This window comes from Oncorhynchus keta, chromosome 18, assembly GCF_023373465.1.
Source record: "Oncorhynchus keta strain PuntledgeMale-10-30-2019 chromosome 18, Oket_V2, whole genome shotgun sequence".
Classification (NCBI taxonomy): domain Eukaryota; kingdom Metazoa; phylum Chordata; class Actinopteri; order Salmoniformes; family Salmonidae; genus Oncorhynchus; species Oncorhynchus keta.
The window spans coordinates 22,104,834-22,124,624 of record NC_068438.1 but is presented as its reverse complement, the minus strand read 5'-3'; the positions used below and the strand labels follow the sequence as shown (position 1 = coordinate 22,124,624).

The window sequence follows — 19,791 nt, the reverse complement described above, 5'->3', positions numbered from 1 at the left end:
CGTGTTTAGCAGATGTTATTGGTCACACACACGTGTTTGCAGATGTTATTGGTCACACACACGTGTTTAGCAGATGTTATTGGTCACACACACGTGTTTAACAGATGTTATTGGTCACACACACGTGTTTAGCAGATGTTATTGGTCACATACACGTGTTTAGCAGATGTTATTGGTCACACACACGTGTTTAGCAGATGTTATTGGTCACACACACGTGTTTAGCAGATGTTATTGGTCACACACACGTGTTTAGCAGATGTTATTGGTCACACACACGTGTTTAGCAGATGTTATTGGTCACACACACGTGTTTAGCAGATGTTATTGGTCACACACACGTGTTTAGCAGATGTTATTGGTCACACACACGTGTTTAGCAGATGTTATTGGTCACACACACGTGTTTAGCAGATGTTATTGGTCACACACACGTGTTTAGCAGATGTTATTGGTCACACACACGTGTTTAGCAGATGTTATTGGTCACACACACGTGTTTAGCAGATGTTATTGGTCACACACACGTGTTTAGCAGATGTTATTGGTCACACACACGTGTTTAGCAGATGTTATTGGTCACACACACGTGTTTAGCAGATGTTATTGGTCACACACACGTGTTTAGCAGATGTTATTGTGGGTGTAGCAAAATGCTTGTGTTTCTAGCTCCAACAGAGCAGTAATATATATATCAATTAATAGCTAACAATGTCACAACAATACAGTATATTGACTATATATTACCTTAGTTATGTGCGCTCTGATTGTGGGGCGGGAGTGTACGTCTGTGCATATGTGTGTGTGTGTTTGGGGAGATAAGAGTGTCTGCTAAATGACAACCATGTGTGTGTGTTTTATGTATGTGTGCATGTTGTTCTGGTAGGTCTTATAGCTGCAGGGACACCTCCCTCTAGGTTCTATGTCAGCTCAGATCACTCCCCAACCAGTAATGGCTCTGCCCCTCTTATTCAACACACTCTCTTCTCCTAATGAGCAACAATGAACTGATGTTTACCCCTCAGATTTCTGCTATCTCCTTTAGAGAGTTCTGTTGAATCTGTGTGTGTGGGTTGTGCAGTATACACTGTGTGTGTGCGTGTGTGTGCGCGCATACGATTGTATGTGTCTTTGAAAACATTTCATGCGCAGAGAACCAAACTCACCTGCACTGAATAATTGATCTGTAAAATCTAGGGCACATAAATGGTTTAAATGCAAGGCAGCTGCTGTAAGCATGCATCTATTAAAGCAGCAAGCAGCCAGGTTCTTTATTAAGGGAAGGGAATCATGTGTGGCAGGGATGACATGGGTAGGTAGGGATGACATGGGTAGGTAGGGATGACATGGGTAGGCTGGGATGACATGGGTAGGTAGGGATGACATGGGTAGGTAGGGATGACATGGCTAGGTAGGGATGACATGGCTAGGTAGGGATGACATGGGTAGGTAGGGATGACATGGCTAGGTAGGGATGACATGGGTATTTAGGGAGGAGACCAGGATGTCCAGTGTTAGTCAAGGACGTTCATTCAGATAGAGGAGAGACCAGGATGTCCAGTGTTAGTCAAGGACGTTCATTCAGATAGAGAAGAGACCAGGATGTCCAGTGTTAGTCAAGGACGTTCATTCAGATAGAGGAGAGACCAGGATGTCCAGTGTTAGTCAAGGACGTTCATTCAGATAGAGGAGAGACCAGGATGTCCAGTGTTAGTCAAGGACGTTCATTCAGATAGAGGAGAGACCAGGATGTCCAGTGTTAGTCAAGGACGTTCATTCAGATAGAGGAGAGACCAGGATGTCCAGTGTTAGTCAAGGACGTTCATTCAGATAGAGAAGAGACCAGGATGTCCAGTGTTAGTCAAGGACGTTCATTCAGATAGAGAAGAGACCAGGATGTCCAGTGTTAGTCAAGGATGTTCATTCATATAGAGGAGAGACCAGGATGTCCAGTGTTAGTCAAGGACGTTCATTCAGATAGAGGAGAGACCAGGATGTCCAGTGTTAGTCAAGGACGTTCATTCAGATAGAGGAGAGACCAGGATGTCCAGTGTTAGTCAAGGACGTTCATTCAGATAGAGGAGAGACCAGGATGTCCAGTGTTAGTCAAGGACGTTCATTCAGATAGAGGAAAGACCAGGATGTCCAGTGTTAGTCAAGGACGTTCATTCAGATAGAGCAGAGACCAGGATGTCCAGTGTTAGTCAAGGACGTTCATTCAGATAGAGGAGAGACCAGGATGTCCAGTGTTAGTCAAGGACGTTCATTCAGATAGAGGAGAGACCAGGATGTCCAGTGTTAGTCAAGGACGTTCATTCAGATAGAGGAGAGACCAGGATGTCCAGTGTTAGTCAAGGACGTTCATTCAGATAGAGGAGAGACCAGGATGTCGAGTGTTAGTCAAGGACGTTCATTCAGATAGAGGAGAGACCAGGATGTCCAGTGTTAGTCAAGGACGTTCATTCAGATAGAGGAGAGACCAGGATGTCCAGTGTTAGTCAAGGACGTTCATTCAGATAGAGGAGAGACCAGGATGTCCAGTGTTAGTCAAGGACGTTCATTCAGATAGAGGAGAGACCAGGATGTCCAGTGTTAGTCAAGGATGTTCATCTCCACATAACAAAAATAGATGGACTGGATTTAATTGACTCGAGAGACACAAGAGATTGGGATAATTAATAGGAAGCACCAGCCATAGAGAGAGTTGGGCTAGGTTTTACAACGGTTGCCATGTTAACGCCTTTATTCAAAACCTTTAGGTGACGTAACGATACGAGAGCGCCTCCGACCATTCCCTATGAAATCACCCGCTGTAAAACAAGCAAAACAGAGCAGCGAATTTAACAGATGTTTTTATTGATTTGCATCTGTCTGTATTGTTGCATATTGTTACATATTACTACACAATTGGAGCTAGGAACACAAGCATTTCACTACACCTGCAATAACATCTGATAAATATGTGCATTTCACCAATACAAAGTGATTTGATTGGGGATAATGTGTCTCCAAGTCTGTACTGTGTTGTGGTGTCAACAAACTGCATAGCTGCTTTCACAGGACACCTTCATAGGTTGAGAAAACGATCAGAAATAAACAGCACATCGCGGAAGCATCAAATATCACTGAGCAATGGAGAACTCTCCCAACTCTCTATGTGACTCTGGGAAACATATGATTTAGGTGTTGTGTGTAGGTGGAGGATGGTAGAACCTGTAGAAAGAAGTCACACCATGCTGTAGAGGGGGTTGGTTGGAAGTGATCGTGTAAAGGTTGCGTAATGGTTCACGGAACACTCGCTAACACAAATTGCTCTTTTTACCCCTCTGTAACCAAGTAACAACTCACTAACCAATCAGGGATCCAGGCTGGGCATTAATGTGTGTGGTATGTAACATATTCATGTTAGTGGAGACATTGTTTATTCATAGAGTAAATTGCTCACAGGCCAGTCATATTATGCTTTGTATTCAAGCTGACTGGTCTATGGGCCGGAAACAAGCTTAAAGCTACAGTGGTGAATGGTCAACAACCCTGTTTCCACATATTAGAACCAGGGCCCAATCTATTTCCTGGCCAGGTCACATGGTCAGAAAACAGCTCCAAAGCCCTAGTTATAATGATGGTGCAAGTGCAGAGTCCTGTATCCATATCTGTCTGGGTCTGAAACCAGTCTGTGCTGCTGTTATTCGAGGGGTGGGCTGAATGACAGTGCAGACATGAGGAGCAATGAAATGGACTAGAGCAGTGTCTCCCAAACTCAGTCCTGGGGCACCCTGGGGGCACATTTTGGTTTTTCCCTAGCACTACACAGCTGATTAAAATAATGAACTCATCATCAAGCTTTGATTATTTGAATCAGCTGTGAAGTGCTAGGGCAAAAGCCAAAATGTGCCCCCACCAGAACCGAGTTTGGGAAACGCTGAACTAGAGGAATGGAAAAGCCACCAGCAGGAGACCGTCTCCTTGGCCTGTTCCACCACCAAAGAAAAATAATGAATATAACATATTGGAACCTCCAATCTTGGCAATTTGTCTGGTGACCTATTTCTACATTCTACATTCATTATAGTCATTTAGCAGACACTCTTGTCCAGAGCAACTTACAGTAGTGGGTCTACACGTTTTCATATTTGTTGGTACTGGTCCTCCCTGCCGTTGCAAATGCCATGCTCTACCAACTGAGCCACACGAGACCCAACCATGTGACTCTCTACAGAGACCAAGCTACTGCTATGCCATCAACCCACTCCCAACACTGAAACACAATTATCAGTGTTAACAGTGCTCACTAGTGGAGGGACGCAATATGGGAATTAAATTACACATTCCCTTTATCACTTTGCAGGAAATGCATGAACTACATACAGTAGCAGTCAAAAGTTTGGACACACCTACTCATTCTAACGTTTATTCTTTTTTTAAACATATTTACTACCTTGTAGAATAATAGTGAAGACATCAAAACTATGAAATAACACATGGAATCATGTAGTAACCCCCAAAAAAGTGTTAATCAAATCAAAATATATTTTAGATTCTTCAAAGTAGCCCCCCTTTGCCTTGATGACAGCTTTGCACACTCTTGGCATTCTCTCAACCAGCTTCATGAGGTAGTCACCTGGAATGCATTTCAATTAACAGGTGTGCCTTGTTAAAAGTTCATTTGTGGAATTTCTTTCCATCTTAATGCGTTTGAGCCAATCAGTTGTGTTGTGACAAGGTATGGGTGGAATACAGAAGATAGCCCTATTTGGTAAAAGACCAAAGACATTATGGCAAAGACAGCTCAAATAAGCAAAGTGAATGACAGTCCATCATTACTTTAAGACATGGAGGTCAGTCAATCTGAAAAATTTCAATAACTTTGACCGTTTTATCAAGTGCAGTCGCAAAAATCATCAAGCTCTATGATGAAACTGGCTCTCATGAGGACCGCCACTGGAAAGGAAGACCCTGAGTTACCTCTGCTGCAGAGGATAAGTTCATTAGAGTTAACTGCACCTCAGTTTGCAGCCCAAATACATGCTTCACAGAGTTCAAGTAACAGACACGTCTCAAAATCAACTGTTTAGAGGAGACTGTGTGAATCAGGCCTTCATGGTCGAATTACTGCAAAGAAACCACTACTAAAGGACACCAATAAGAAGAAGAGACTTGCTTGGGCCAAGAAACACGAGTAACGGACATTAGACTGGTGGAAATCTTTCATTTGGTCTGAGTCAAAATTTGAGATTTTTGATCCCAACCGCTGTGTCTTTGTGAGACACAGAGTAGCTGAACGGATGATCTCTGCATGTGTATTTCCCACCGTGAAGCATGGAGGAGGAGGTGTGATGGTACTTCACTGGTGACACTGTGATTTATTTAGAATTCAAGGCACACTTAACCAGCATGGCTACCACAACATTCTACTGCAAAACGCCATCCCATCTGGTTTACGCTTAGTGGGACTGTCATTTGTTTTTCAACAGGACAATGACCCAACACACCTCCAGGATATGTAAGGGCTATTTGACCAAGGAGAGTGATTGAGTGCTGCATCAGATGACCTGGCCTCCACAATCACCTGACCTCAACCCAATTGATATGGTTTGGGGTGAGAGTGACAGAAAATCATCCAACAAGTGCTCAGCATATGTGGGAACTCCTTCAAGACTGTTGGAAAAACATTCCTCATGAAGCTGGTTGAGAGAATGCCAAGAGTGTGCAAAGCTGTCATCAAGGGTGGCTACTTTGTGTAATGAACATGAGGGGAGACAGAGAGCTGGTTTCAAGCACAGCAGGTGTTTATTTGTAAAGGACCACAGGAGGAGGCAGGTAGCTAGGTCCAGGGGCAGGCAGAAGGTCATACACAGGAGGAGGCAGGTAGCTGGGTCCAGGGGCAGGCAGAAGGTCATACACAGGAGGAGGCAGGTAGCTGGGTCCAGGGGCAGGCAGAAGGTCATACACAGGAGGAGGCAGGTAAGCTGGGTCCAGGGGCAGGCAGAAGGTCATACACAGGAGGAGGCAGGTAGCTGGGTCCAGGGGCAGGCAGAAGGTCATACACAGGAGGAGGCAGGTAGTTGGGTCCAGGGGCAGGCAGAAGGTCATACACAGGAGGAGGCAGGTAGCTGGGTCCAGGGGCAGGCAGAAGGTCATACACAGGAGGAGGCAGGTAGCTGGGTCCAGGGGCAGGCAGAAGGTCATACACAGGAGGAGGCAGGTAGCTGGGTCCAGGGGCAGGCAGAAGGTCATACACAGGGGTCCAAAAGGGCAACAGTACAGGCAGGGAAAAGGCTAATAACGTAGTCCGGGAGATCAGGCAATAGGTTGATAGCAGGAAATCCGACAGACTAAAGTACAGGCAGGGAATAGGCAAAAGGCGTTGTTAGTGAGGCAGGCAAAAACTATCATACACGGGAGGAGTAACTCACGGGAAAACCAGAGCTCTGAAAGACGTGTGTCACAAAACAAACAAGACCTCACAGTGATGGGGTGCAAAGAACTGAACTGAATAGTGTGTGATAATGACATACAGGTGTGTGAACAGCTGATCAGAATTCAGGTAATTGGGATCTGGAGAGTGATATGCGTTCAGGGGATCTATGTGTTTGAGAGTGTGAGTTGGAAGCAGACGTTATACTTTGAAGAATCTAAAATATAATATATATTTTGATTTGTTGAACACTTTTTTGGTTACAACATGATTCAACATGTGTTATTTCATAGTTTTGATGTCTTCACTATTATTCTACAATGTGGAAAATAGTGTCAAACGTTTGACTGGTACTGTATATCTACACGGTAGATGATTTATATGGGTTGGGCCAAGCCATTAGTTTAGATTGGCCGGTTGCAGTGCGATACCGCCACAGGGAACGCAATTTGTTTAAATCATTTAGCTTCATACTGTCATGATAAATGAATGTAGTTGGTAGCTGATATCCTTGCTTCATCCTTAGAGCATTGGGCAAGTTGAGTTTTGCAACTGCCCTCTCACACACTACATTACCCGGTAGGCAGTGTGAAGCTAGGTGTGGAGCTAAAACCTATACCTCGGACAATGGGGCTGTGAATATAATATGAAAATAGAATTAGCATCTACAAGACATCCATTCTTGTGTTAATTAAATTTCAGGTATGAACAGCTGTGGTTGGCTCAGAATGCTCGCCTGTTTCTGCCTCACTGCACCTTTAAATTCCGTCTTAATAACGGCCTTTGCTTTATTCATCCACACCGTCTCACACAAATCCTCCCCTTCATTCCCTACATGCTCCATATGGCGACTGGCTTGTTTATGTTTTTAGAGCCTCCCTTCTCTCCCTTCTCTCTCTCTCTCTTTCGCTCCCTCATGTTTTCTCTCTCTCTCTTTGTTTGTGCATCGAGACGCAGAGCTCTCATTGTGATCTTCATCAGGCCAGTCGCCGGTACCTCCAGTTCAGCTAAGGAGACCTCTCTCTGTCGTAGCTGTCTACCTGTGTGGCTGTCTACAATACATCCCTCTATCATCCTTCCCTCCCTGCCTCCCTCACTCTCTCCATCTCCCGTTCCCTTTTTTTGTCCATTCCTCTCTGACGCTCCTTGCTCCAGATAGTGACTCTAAAAGGACATTTTATTGGCACAGCAGCCTCATAGTTTCACCAATGTGCTCCAGTATCAAACAGTTGTCATATAAAAAGCACTTAACAGACACAAACATCAATAATGAACCATTCATGCTCATCCGTGTAGCACTGACGGTTCTTGGCAGAGAGCAGTGTGCCTGTCTGTCCTCCGGGCTGTCTGTCCTCTGTGCCTGTCTGTCCTCTGTGCCTGTCTGTCCTCCGGCTGTCTGCCCTCCGGGCTGTCTGTCCTCCAGGCCTGTCTGTCCTCCGGCCTGTCTGTCCTCCGGGCTGTCTGTCCTCCGGGCCTGTCTGTCCTCCGGGCCTGTCTGTCCTCCGGGCCTGTCTGTCCTCCGGGCTGTCTGTCCTCCGGGTTGGACCTCCAAAACTTCTTCTCTCCTCAATGCCATGGGGGACATCCCAAATGGTACCCTTTTCACTACATAGCAGACTACTTTTGAGCAGAGCCCTATGGGTGCACTACATAAGGAATAGGGTGCCATTTGGGATGCATTCATGATAGTACTGTGGCTCTCCCTCGATAGGTGCATGATGAGAGGAGAGATGAGTGGGAGCGAGGCCAGTTCTCTGTAGTAGCGCCAGCCACGGTGGACAGTAATTGAAAACTCTGGGCATCCTTATGGGATCCTGTGCGTTCTGATCACTGGGACCTAATTGACGCCAGTGTGCTTGCATGTGATGAGAACACTGATCGTGGCCCATACACTGGACGACATCATACCACGCCAATCAATCAGTTCCTTTACCATGCACTCCCAATCTGATTCTTAAGACATGAGAGAGGGAGGACACTAAGAGGTTCTCTTCAGTGAATGTCAATTCACTGAAGCCTCCCATTCCTTCTTATCCACTATCTAGTCCAATCACTTTAACATCATGAATGTGCTGACTTCCAAGTATTACATTTATCTATCCTCAAGCTTAAGATGCTGGGTGAAAATAACAGCAATTATTGAAACTACCACTAGGACAAAAAAATCACCTACACAAGGTCTTATCAAAGCAGAACATCACGGAGCTCCACAGGGTGCTAATTATATACAGAGCCTTTTTTTCCCTCCATGTTTTTCAGCTGACGCTCTACAGCTAAGAATGAGCCTGTTCAATCAATAGCTTAGTTTATTGCTTTGCCATTATTAGTGGTCCAACATGCTGTGAATATATGACCATGACTGTAAACACCTTTAGGGAGGAAATCAGGCTAAGGCGTTATTTATGGTCAGGCAATAGAAGGGGACGCTTATCAAGGGTCCTTGGAGAGAAACAGGAAATTGAGTTTGTCCTGTGTAATGGTGGGTAGAGAGACAGGCAGACCGATCCCTTCCTATTAGCAGAGATGTGTTATTCATGAGGGCAAATTTAGTGTGAACTATGTTTCATTGATATTCTACATAGTCACTTCTCACTGTCTAGGGACCAGAACCATTTTATTTTCTTCATTTATTTATCTATTTCCCCTTCGTTGACGGCTAGGAATAAAGGGACCGGGTTACCGCTGGGTCACAGGGTCAACCGTCAGGACCAATAGCGGGCTGTTAAATCATTCTCCCCTGTAACGAGCTATTAACAGCATCTGTCATCAGCAACCAGGGAGAGAGACAGGCCTGGGTGGGTTGGTAGGGAGGGTAGGGTAGGGTAGGAAGAGACACCGGTCCTAGTAGGGTGGGGAGATAGAGAGAGAGACAAGCTCTAGGATGGTGGGGAGAGAGACAGGCCCTGGGAGGGTGGGGAGAGAGAGAGAGACAAGATTTAGGAGGGTAGGGAGAGACACACCGGTCCTGGGAGGGTGGGGAGAGAGACGGGCCCTGGGAGGGTGGAGAGAGAGACGGGCCCTGGGAGGGTGGGGAGAGAGACGGGCCCTGGGAGGGTGGGGAGAGAGACAGGCCCTGGGAGGGTGGGGAGAGAGACGGGCCCTGGGAGGGTGGGGAGAGAGACGGGCCCTGGGAGGGTGGGGGAGAGACGGGCCCTGGGAGGGTGGGGAGAGAGACGGGCCCTGGGAGGGTGGGGAGAGAGACGGGCCCTGGGAGGGTGGGGAGAGAGACAGGCCCTGGGAGGGTGGGGAGAGAGACGGGCCCTGGGAGGGTGGGGAAGATAGGTGAGGGTTGGTGGGGGGTAGAGGGAGGGAGTGACGAGAGTCGTCACCAGAAATAGCTGTGGTGCTACATTTCTAGAACACATTATCTCTCTTTCAGAACCTCTTTTATTCCACTGCGTTCCAATAGGCATTATTGGCATATCTACACTTGTGTGTCCACAGTTATTTAATAATACAACTTAGGCTGAATGGCTCATTGTGTGAGCAAACAATGCCATTATCATAATGACACACATTCATTTCCTGCATTTTTATTTGATGACGGCTGTACTGCACCGTCTTATTTAGCTCTTCTCTGTTTAAATCAATCTGTCTGTCAATAGCTTTCCGAACAAACATCTGTCAACTCTGACTATATCCACATGATCTGTCTGTCAATAGCTTTCCGAACAAACATCTGTCAACTCTGACTATATCCACATGATCTGTCTGTCAATAGCTCTCCTAACAAACATCTATCAACTCTGACTATATCCACATGATCTGTCTGTCAATAGCTCTCCTAACAAACATCTGTCAACTCTGACTATATCCACATGATCTGTCTGTCAATAGCTCTCCTAACAATCATCTGTCAACTCTGACTATATCCACATGATCTGTCTGTCAATAGCTCTCCTAAGCAACATCTGTCAACTCTGACTATATCCACATGATCTGTCTGTCAATAGCTCTCCTAACAAACATCTGTCAACTCTGACTATATCCACATGATCTGTCTGTCAATAGCTCTCCTAACAAACATCTGTCAACTCTGACTATATCCACATGATCTGTCTGTCAATAGCTTTCCTAACAAACATCTGTCAACTCTGACTATATCCACATGATCTGTCTGTCAATAGCTCTCCTAACAAACATCTGTCAACTCTGACTATATCCACATGATCTGTCTGTCAATAGCTCTCCTAACAAACATCTATCAACTCTGACTATATCCACATGATCTGTCTGTCAATAGCTCTCCTAACAAACATCTGTCAACTCTGACTATATCCACATGATCTGTCTGTCAATAGCTCTCCTAACAATCATCTGTCAACTCTGACTATATCCACATGATCTGTCTGTCAATAGCTCTCCTAACAAACATCTGTCAACTCTGACTATATCCACATGATCTGTCTGTCAATAGCTCTCCTAACAAACATCTGTCAACTTTGACTATATCCACATGATCTGTCTAAGTCATTCCTAGAAAACCTTTTCTGTCTGCCTGTTGTGTGTGACTGCATGCATGTGCGTGTGTATATGTGTGTCTGCCTATTGTGTATGACTGCATGCATGTGCGTGTGTATACGTGTGTCTGCATGTTGTGTGACTTCATACATGTGCTTGTGTATACGTGTGTCTGCATGTTGTGTGTGACTTCATGCATGTGCGTGTGTATACGTGTGTCTGCATGTTGTGTGACTTCATGCATGTGCGTGTGTATACGTGTGTCTGCATGTTGTGTGTGACTTCATGCATGTGCGTGTGTATACGTGTGTCTGCATGTTGTGTGACTTCATGCATGTGCGTGTGTATACGTGTGTCTGCATGTTGTGTATCCGCAATGGCTCAGGGGGTGATAAGATTGGTTAAGTGGCAGGTGCGAAGCGCCAGGTCTCTAGTGGCAATAGTCTAGCTGGTGCCAGCTGCGGAGGAGACAGCCGTCGCGCCATGCCACTGTGCCACAGCATGCCGCCATGCCCTGAGTGGAGCTGAAAGTAGATCGAGGGTGGAGCTCACACATTCCCTCCCTTCTCTCACACCAGGGACAAAGAGACACAGACAAGCTTAGTGGTTATTTTAAGCAGCTCCATGGCATCTACATCAACAGCTCCCATGTCTCTCTGCTACAGGAGAGGAGGGATGCTAAACAGGAACAGATCCTGATCCAAGGGGAGGTTGTGAACGGAGAGGACAGGAGATATAATGTTAAGACACTCTACTGCACTGTTCCTTTCTCTCTATCTGAGGCGCTGATAAGGAATTGATTGATAAGATGGTAGAAGCAGTCATTTAAGGGAACATATTCATCTGAGTAAAGAATCAATTACTGGCTTCTGACATGCTGGGGAAGACAGAGGAGATACGGGAGGGGGGAATCTTTATGTAGGAAACTTGATTAGCATCTGGGCCACTGATTCAAATTGTTTCCCTATCTAAGTAGGATCTCCCCCTCTCTCTCCCGTCCCCCTCTCATGCTTTCTCTCGCTCCAGTGTCATGGCTGATGCTGATACTTAGTTCTATGACATGCGTGAAGCAAAATGGAAATAAAGATCGCACAAGGCCTGGGAAAGTATAATATAATCACAGGCCTTATTGTGACGGCAGCTCTGAGAGGTGAAAGGAAGAGGCATTGAATGGATAATGAAATAGATAAGGAAACCATTCTACCTGAGCCATTCGATGATTCATAGCTTGAACATGGTTTTTCTTAAATAAATGGCATCCAAAAAGCAGTATAGTCCACACAAAGTGGAGCAGGGTGAAACTGTGACATAAACAGTGCTGTTTGTGTTAGGAGATCAATGCCAATAATGTATATCTACATGAAAATGCATCAGTATACATTATAATGGAAAAAGGCCAAAGTACAGTATACATTGGTAAATAGAAAAGATGTCAAAATTATGAATGTAAAGCTGTTTTTTAAATAGGCTGCATTGTGATACGTTGAAATATTCCTCAAACAGGGTGATGCATTTACTCTCTCTGAGTCTGTGTATTTGTTTGATATATCCTTATTTATTTCCCAGGAGCAATGCAGCATGTCTCCTCTCATTCAGTCAAAGAGCTAGTGTCATGCTCAATACATCTCCATGTAAATATTATAGTGAAAAAGGAAATTGGGGAGAGAGAGAAATAGACAAACAGAAAAAGAGTGACATGTAAAGTGGAAGTCAACGACCACTATTTGATTGGGAAGTATCCTCTCACAACAATGTAAGTCGTTTTTTCTGTACTTGTGACTGAAATATCAAGTTCCATTTTGTAATCATCTTGTTTTCCTCCTAGACATTTATCTTGGCTTTGTGAAAGGTACAATTATAGTGCTTTACTGGTAGGCCAACAGTATGAGTGAAGGGATTCGTGCCCCAATGCAGTGAACCATCAAACGTGTCCTGACTCTGATGCCACTCTGCTGCAAGGGCAGAGAGGGCAGTGGCTGTGCCGTGTCCTCTGACCAAAATGCATAGTCCTTTCCCCTCCGGCACGATGGCACCATATGCACCTGTACACAACACATGACTATCAAGGACTCTTCCAAATCTGTGACCCGCTTTCTTACGATACACTGTGTGTTCCACAAAGGATGACAGTGACGAGCAGTGTACTCTGATACTGTTAAACCGTTTTACACACAGTTCTTTAGCCTATTTATTGTTCCCCAATGTTCAACCTTGAGAGGACCTGTATTCGGGAGCATGTTTGCATGGTGGATTGAGAAGATGCACAGTTAGTCAGTTGACAAACAGGATTACAGGGCCCGCTCTGGGGAGCGGAGAGGTTTCTGCCCCTGTTCAAGTAGGATGATGCACGGCACACCGCTCCTCTCTTCTACTCCAGACAATTACCGCTGAAGGTCAGTGAAGTCAGAAGCTGAATGTCACAGTTTAGACACAGTTTGGGAAGGAGGAGGAATATTCAGATAAATATGCTTGTCTATGCTGTCTCCTGTCCTGAAAAATAGTAATTCCCTGCTCCTGAATTCCAGTGTAGCAGCCCTGGGATTAGGTAGCAGCGAAGTAAAGGCAACAGAAACGTATCGATTAGAGGGAGTGAATCAGAGTGCCATGGTGCCTTGAATAATAAATTGAAGGGGACACAGCCACCGCTTGTCAAATGGGGATTCTCATTACAAGGGGATAGACTCCTGCTTTTCTCCCGTTGGTTGATTCCCCCTGTAGATAAGCTGATGGATAAGTCACACCATAGGGCTATGGAAGCGTGTCACCAAACATCAGCAAGTCTGACTGTCTCTGAGAAACTTAACATAAGTTTAAGTGAGCATTCCGCAGCCCATTTATCCCCACCCCACCTTTTGACAGGTATTTTCTAATCCTTGCAGTAAAGGACTGGTTAATGGTTATTTATAGCACCAACACACACTCTCTCTCTCTCTGATTATGGTTGTGAGTATAGTAGAGTTGTAGTAAGCTGATGGACAGAGATGAACTGCTTCATCATAATACTATCTCACAGAGATGATTGGAAAACTGAGAACAGTGAAATGTAGTGTGTGCAGGAGGCAGTACATGAACAAAAAGGACCCATACTGTAATATAGGTCCAATCAGACTTCTTGAGATACTAGATCCAGCGACCGACTGAAACTCATGTTATTGTTTGGGCTGATCTTGAACAGACTCTAAGAGCAACACAGGCCTCAGTCTGCTACCAACTTAGACACCAGATGATTTGGAGTTGTGGATACCAAGCCAAGAGCGTAATGTCCACACTTGCATTGAGTGGCTCAATAGAAGCAGAACTCCTCAAAGGCCCAATGCCACTCCGTGAAGCCAGAAAATCTATGATAGCAACAGGTCACATGAGTCATCTATCAGGCCAGAATCCATTTTTCTCTCTTATATAGATATATCTGACAGTCTCTCTCTGGTCTGGCCTCCCTACATCATCCCTCATACTGTTTACTCCTGACATGGCTTTCTCCATATCTCCTTTATCATCCTACCCCCTTGCCCATCCCTTCTTCCTAGTCAATATCTCACTCTTTTATCACTTTGATTCCACTTACAGTATTTCTCCTCTCCCCCCAACTCATCTTTCTCCACTTCCTCGAAAATAATATTCCAAAAATCATTCTTCTTTCCTTTCATGTCCCGAAATAGACATCAAAGTCAGACGGCAGATTTTCAATTCAGAATCAAATCCCCAGTCTAAATGTAGCTACCTCCTCTAATTCATTTCTTTCTCTCTGTCCTTTCTCCAGGCTGCGGGCTGGAGTTCCTGCTGGTTCTCTGTGGTCTGGAGCTTTCCTGGTCCTGCCCACACCACTGTATCTGCTACACCGCGCCCAGTACTGTCAGCTGCCAGGCACACAACTTCCTGTCCGTCCCCGAAGGCATTCCCCCGCACAGCGAGCGCATCTTCCTGCAGAACAACAAGATCCACCGGCTGCTGCAGGGCCATTTCAGCCCCACCACGGTCACACTGTGGATCTACTCCAACAACATCACCTACATCGAGCCCTCCACCTTCCACGGCTTCGCCCAGCTGGAGGAGCTGGACCTGGGGGACAACCGTCACCTGCGTTCCCTGGCTGCAGACACCTTCCATGGGCTGGGCCGGCTCCATGCTCTGCACCTGTACCGCTGTGGGCTCAGTGCGCTGCCCAGTAACATCTTCCAGGGGCTACGCAACCTGCAGTATCTCTACCTACAGGTACGTTGGCCACTGGGGCTCTATGACACTTTTAGTCAAACAAAACAATGCTGCATTTTACATTTGAAAAGTTCCAGTCAAAAGTTTGGACACACCTACTGATTCCAGGGTTTTTCTTTATTTTTTATATTTTCTACATTGTAGAATAATAGTGAAGACATCACAACTATGAAATAACACATGGAATCATGTTGTAACCAAAAAAGTGTTAAACAGATTCTTCAAAGTAGCCACCCTTTGCCTTGATGACAGCTTTGCACACTCTTGGTATTCTCTCAACCAGCTTCATGAGGTAGTCACCTGGAATGCATTTCAATTAACAGGTGTGCCTTGTTAAAAGTTAATTTGTGGAATTTCTTTCCTTCTTAATGCATTTGTGCCAATCAGTTGTGTTGTGACAAGGCAGGGGTGGTATACAGAAGTTAGCCCGATTTGGTAAAATACCAAGTCCATATGATGGCTAAACAGCTCAAATAAGCAAAGAGAAACAACAGTCCATCATTACATTAAGACATGTAGGTCAGTCAATCATTAACATTTCCAGAACTGTGTGCGCAAAACAATTCAAGAACAAGTGTGCAAAAAACAGCAATATGATGAAACTGGCTCTCATGAGGACCCCCTCAGGAAAGGAAGACCCAGAGTTACCTCTGCCGCAAAGGATAAGTTCATTAGAGTTAACTGCCTCAGAAGTTGAAGCCCAAATGAATTCAAGTAACAGACACATCTCAACATCAACTGTTCAGAGACTGCGTGAATCAGGCCTTCATGGTCGAATTGCTGCAAAGAAACCACTACTAAAGGACACCAATAAGAAGAAGAGACTTGCTTTGGCCAATAAACACGAGCAATGGACATTAGACTGGTGGAAATATGTTCTTTGGTCGGATGAGTCCAAATTTGAGATTTTTGGTTCCAACCGCTGTGTCTATGAGATGCAGAGTAGGTGAACGGATGATCTCTGCATGTGTGGTTCCCACCGTGAAGCATGGAGGATGAGGTGTGATGTGTGGGGGTGCTTTGATGGTGACACTGTCTGTGATTTATTTTGAATTCAAGGCACACTTAACCAGCATGGCTACCACAGCTTTCTGCAGCAATACACCATCCCATCTGGTTTGCACAGTGGGACTATGATTTGTTTTCCAACATGATAATGACCCAAAACACACCTACAGGCTGTGTAAGGGCTATTTGACCAAAGAGAGTGATTGAGTGCTGCATCAGATGACCTGGCCTCCACAATCACCTGACCTCAACCCAATTGAGATAGGATGAGTTGGACTGCAAAGTGAAGGAAAAGCAGTCAACAAGTGCTCAGCATATGTGGGAACTCCTTCAAGACTGTTGGAACGGATTCCAGATGAAGCTGTTTGAGAGAATGCCAAGAGTGTGCGAAGCTGTCATCAACGCAAAGGGGGTATATTCTGATTTGTTTAACACTTTTTTGGTTACTACATGATTCCACATGTGTTATTTTATAGTTTTGATGTCTTCACTATTGTTCTACAATGTAGAAAATAGTCCAAATAAAGAAAAGCCCTTGAATGAGTAGGTGAGTCCAAACTTTTGACTGGTACTGTAAATACCCAGGGCTGTTAAGCTTTAGTTTCTCTGTCCTACTTTATAGTAGCCACATACCTTATAACCAAACAACATGTTGGTAGGTACAGTGTTACAGAGTACCGGAGGTGTATAACCTCTCCATTTTGCTGTGTTTGGCTGTTCTCAGGATAATCACCTGGAGTTCCTGCAGGATGACATCTTTGTGGACCTCCACAACCTGAGCCACCTGTTCCTGCATGGGAACCGTCTGTGGTCGCTGCACCAGAACACCTTCCGGGGGCTGGGGGCTCTGGACCGCCTGCTGCTGCACCACAACCAGCTGCAGTGGGTGGACCGCCTGGCCTTCCACGACCTGCGTCGCCTCACTACCCTCTACCTGTTCAACAACTCACTGACCGAGCTGTCTGGAGACTGCCTGGCACTGCTGCCTGCCCTGGAGTACCTGCGCCTCAACGACAACCCCTGGGAGTGTGACTGCAAGGCCCTGTCGCTGTGGGACTGGCTCAAACGCTTCAGAGGTTCTACTTCGTCCGTAGGCTGTCAGGCCCCGGCCGAGGTGGCTGGGAAGGACCTCAAGCAGCTCCGCAAGGAGGACTTCCCCAACTGCTCTGGCTCTGAGTCCCTGCACCAGAGCAAGACCTGGGCCGGGACTGATAAAGTGTCTCTGAAGAAGGAGCCACACCCGGTGCCACCGCCTCACTCCCACCCCCACCGTCCTCACCACAACGAGTCACCACACTATCCCTCGCCACCCTCGCCTCTGCCCCATCCACCCCCGTCCGTAAGCGGGGAGGGCACAGCATCAGAGGGACAACCTGGGGTGGCGCCCCCTCAGAGGCCAGGCCGCGCTCGGAACTGCACCCGCCAGCGCGTCAGGGGAGGCAAGGGGAAGGGGCAGAACGAGGTGCATACCTTAAAGGAGATGGCCGATAAGGAGTATTCCTCGCCCGATTTTGAAGGGGGCAAATATGACCACACGTCCCCGGATGGCACGGTCACGCGGAGGAAGCATAAGTGCCCTCCCCGGACCACTGTTCGCCCCCCTAGTGGGGTCCAACAAGCCACCAATAGGGCCACGTTCTCCCAGCCCTTAATACATCTCAATGCCATAATGGGAGCTTTGTTGCCCATGACCATTGCCCATATTCTCCGCTGACCTAGAGGGAGGGATAGATACTGGCTAAACGACAACAGTGCAGTCCTTAGACCTGCTCTAGCTCCTGCACAACAAGGTCTGTGTGTGTGTGTACTTTGTGTGTGTGGTTGTGTGTGTAAAACATTGTGTAGGGAGCTGTTTAGACTCTGAAATAGACTTTCAAACATCAACATCAAATGTGGGACGGGGATGTGTGAGGGACGGGGAGTGAGGAAAGACGAAAGGAAAACACAGAACACGCTTGCACTGTCACTGTTGCCATTATGTTCTAATTTCCTGTTGTCATTTCCGACTCTGCTGAAGCACAGATAACGAAACTTTTTGGGGGAAAAAAGAGATGGTGAAATGCAGCAATTTAGCTATGAGACAGATAGGCTCTAAGGAAAACGTGTTGAAGCCAGCTTTAATTATCAGTTCACAGTTTGTAAATCCTTATTGAGGGGTGAAACAGAAAACAGATGACGTGGTGAAAGAAACCATCACAGAGAAGTCTAGCCCAATCTTGTGTTTCATATTATTTGCCAAATGTTTTTTATTACATTTATTGCCAATAGCTGCTGCATAGAATTGGGCCACCGAGGTATTCGAGGTTATTGCTCATCAATAGAGATAAGCAGGAAGCTGCCCGGTCATAAATCATAATTCCATATCAGAACAGCAATGTGCAACGCTCACTTCTTAGCAGAAGTAATGGAAAAGTACAGAAACAGCACTGCAAAGAGCAGCACACACACAGACCAGTCAGCTCCAGCTACAGTATGATAACTAGGTCACTTCTGCTCCATGCTCAGGTAACATTGACCCCGAGCTACATATCTAGGTATACATCTTCTGCCTACTTTACAGTATTTCTACAATATTTACATTCTGCTTTATTCATTCCTGCTTCTAAATGTCCTGCCTTTCTACCTGCTCCAGGTCATTTTCTACATGTGCTACTACATAGTAAGCTAATATACCCAAGCTGCTAATTATCTGTATGGAGGTGAGTGGGACTGTGGTCCACTCCAATCTCCTTCAAAACCAGTGTCCCCCCCCCCCATGAGAAGGAAGCTGTGAATATTGATGGATCTGTCTATTTCTTGTCTCAAAATGTTGTTTGTTTGATTTTGCCAAGACATAAAGAGGACCGAGAGATGGAGCCCTATACAGGGTACAGAGCCTTAGGGGTTAAGGGTCAGATTGGCTATTCTCAGTTTCCCAGTGAGGCTTTGGGCTTCGCTGAACAGAACACTCTTCAGTGTGGGCATCCCCTCCTCATTGAGAACGTGAGGAACATTTATATTGTCCTAATCATTGAACATCAAAGGAAAACAACTGCCCAGCAAGACTAGAGAAAAAACAAAAACAATATGTGTACCTTAAATGACTTCTGTAATGAATAAAAGATTATAAGAGGGGGGAATGATTCAATCGAGGATGGCAAAACGTGGACCGCTCTCTTGGAAATAATAGAACTGCTAAAATGCCTCTCTACATTGACTGCTGTTCTTGTCAATGGATGTGGGGAAGCAAGAGAAAGACAATCACTTCTAAAGTAGCAGGGGGTTTAACAGGACCATGGATAGACAAACAGACAGACAGACTACTGCTGGACTACTATCCCCCTGGACTACAGGAGCTTTTTTGCCTCCGGAAAATACAACAATAAGTTGACGATGTTTGTAATAATAATGATGTTAACTGTACCATTAACAATGACAAGAGGACTAACTAACTGCAGTTCTAATATTAATCATTTATTATGAGAATAACAATATTAATGACGTCATCCACAATGAAAACAGGGTTTCTGCTCCCCTGATGAGGGGACAATCTTTCTTTAAATTCATTACCCATTTCATTTTTTTTGGTTTGCTAAAAGGAACATTTTTAATTTCCTTTTTTTTGTTACATCCTGTCAAACCCTTTTTCGGATAAAAATGCACAATTCAGTTCCCCCCCTACTGTTCCCCATCTATCTCCTGTCTCCTACTGT

General features: G+C 45.5%; 1 protein-coding gene across 1 annotated transcript in view; it reads left to right on the top strand.

Moving 5' to 3' along the window:
- LOC118370510 (reticulon-4 receptor-like 1) overlaps positions 1 to 19,210 on the top strand; it is a 273,103-nt gene extending 253,893 nt beyond the window's left edge. The window contains exons 2-3 of the mRNA XM_052467632.1: positions 14,640 to 15,091; positions 16,824 to 19,210. Of these exons, the coding sequence (XP_052323592.1) occupies positions 14,640 to 15,091; positions 16,824 to 17,813 (1,442 nt within the window). The 3' untranslated portion in view covers positions 17,814 to 19,210. The remainder of the gene's footprint in view (positions 1 to 14,639; positions 15,092 to 16,823) is intronic.
- The last annotated feature ends 581 nt before the right edge of the window (positions 19,211 to 19,791 follow it).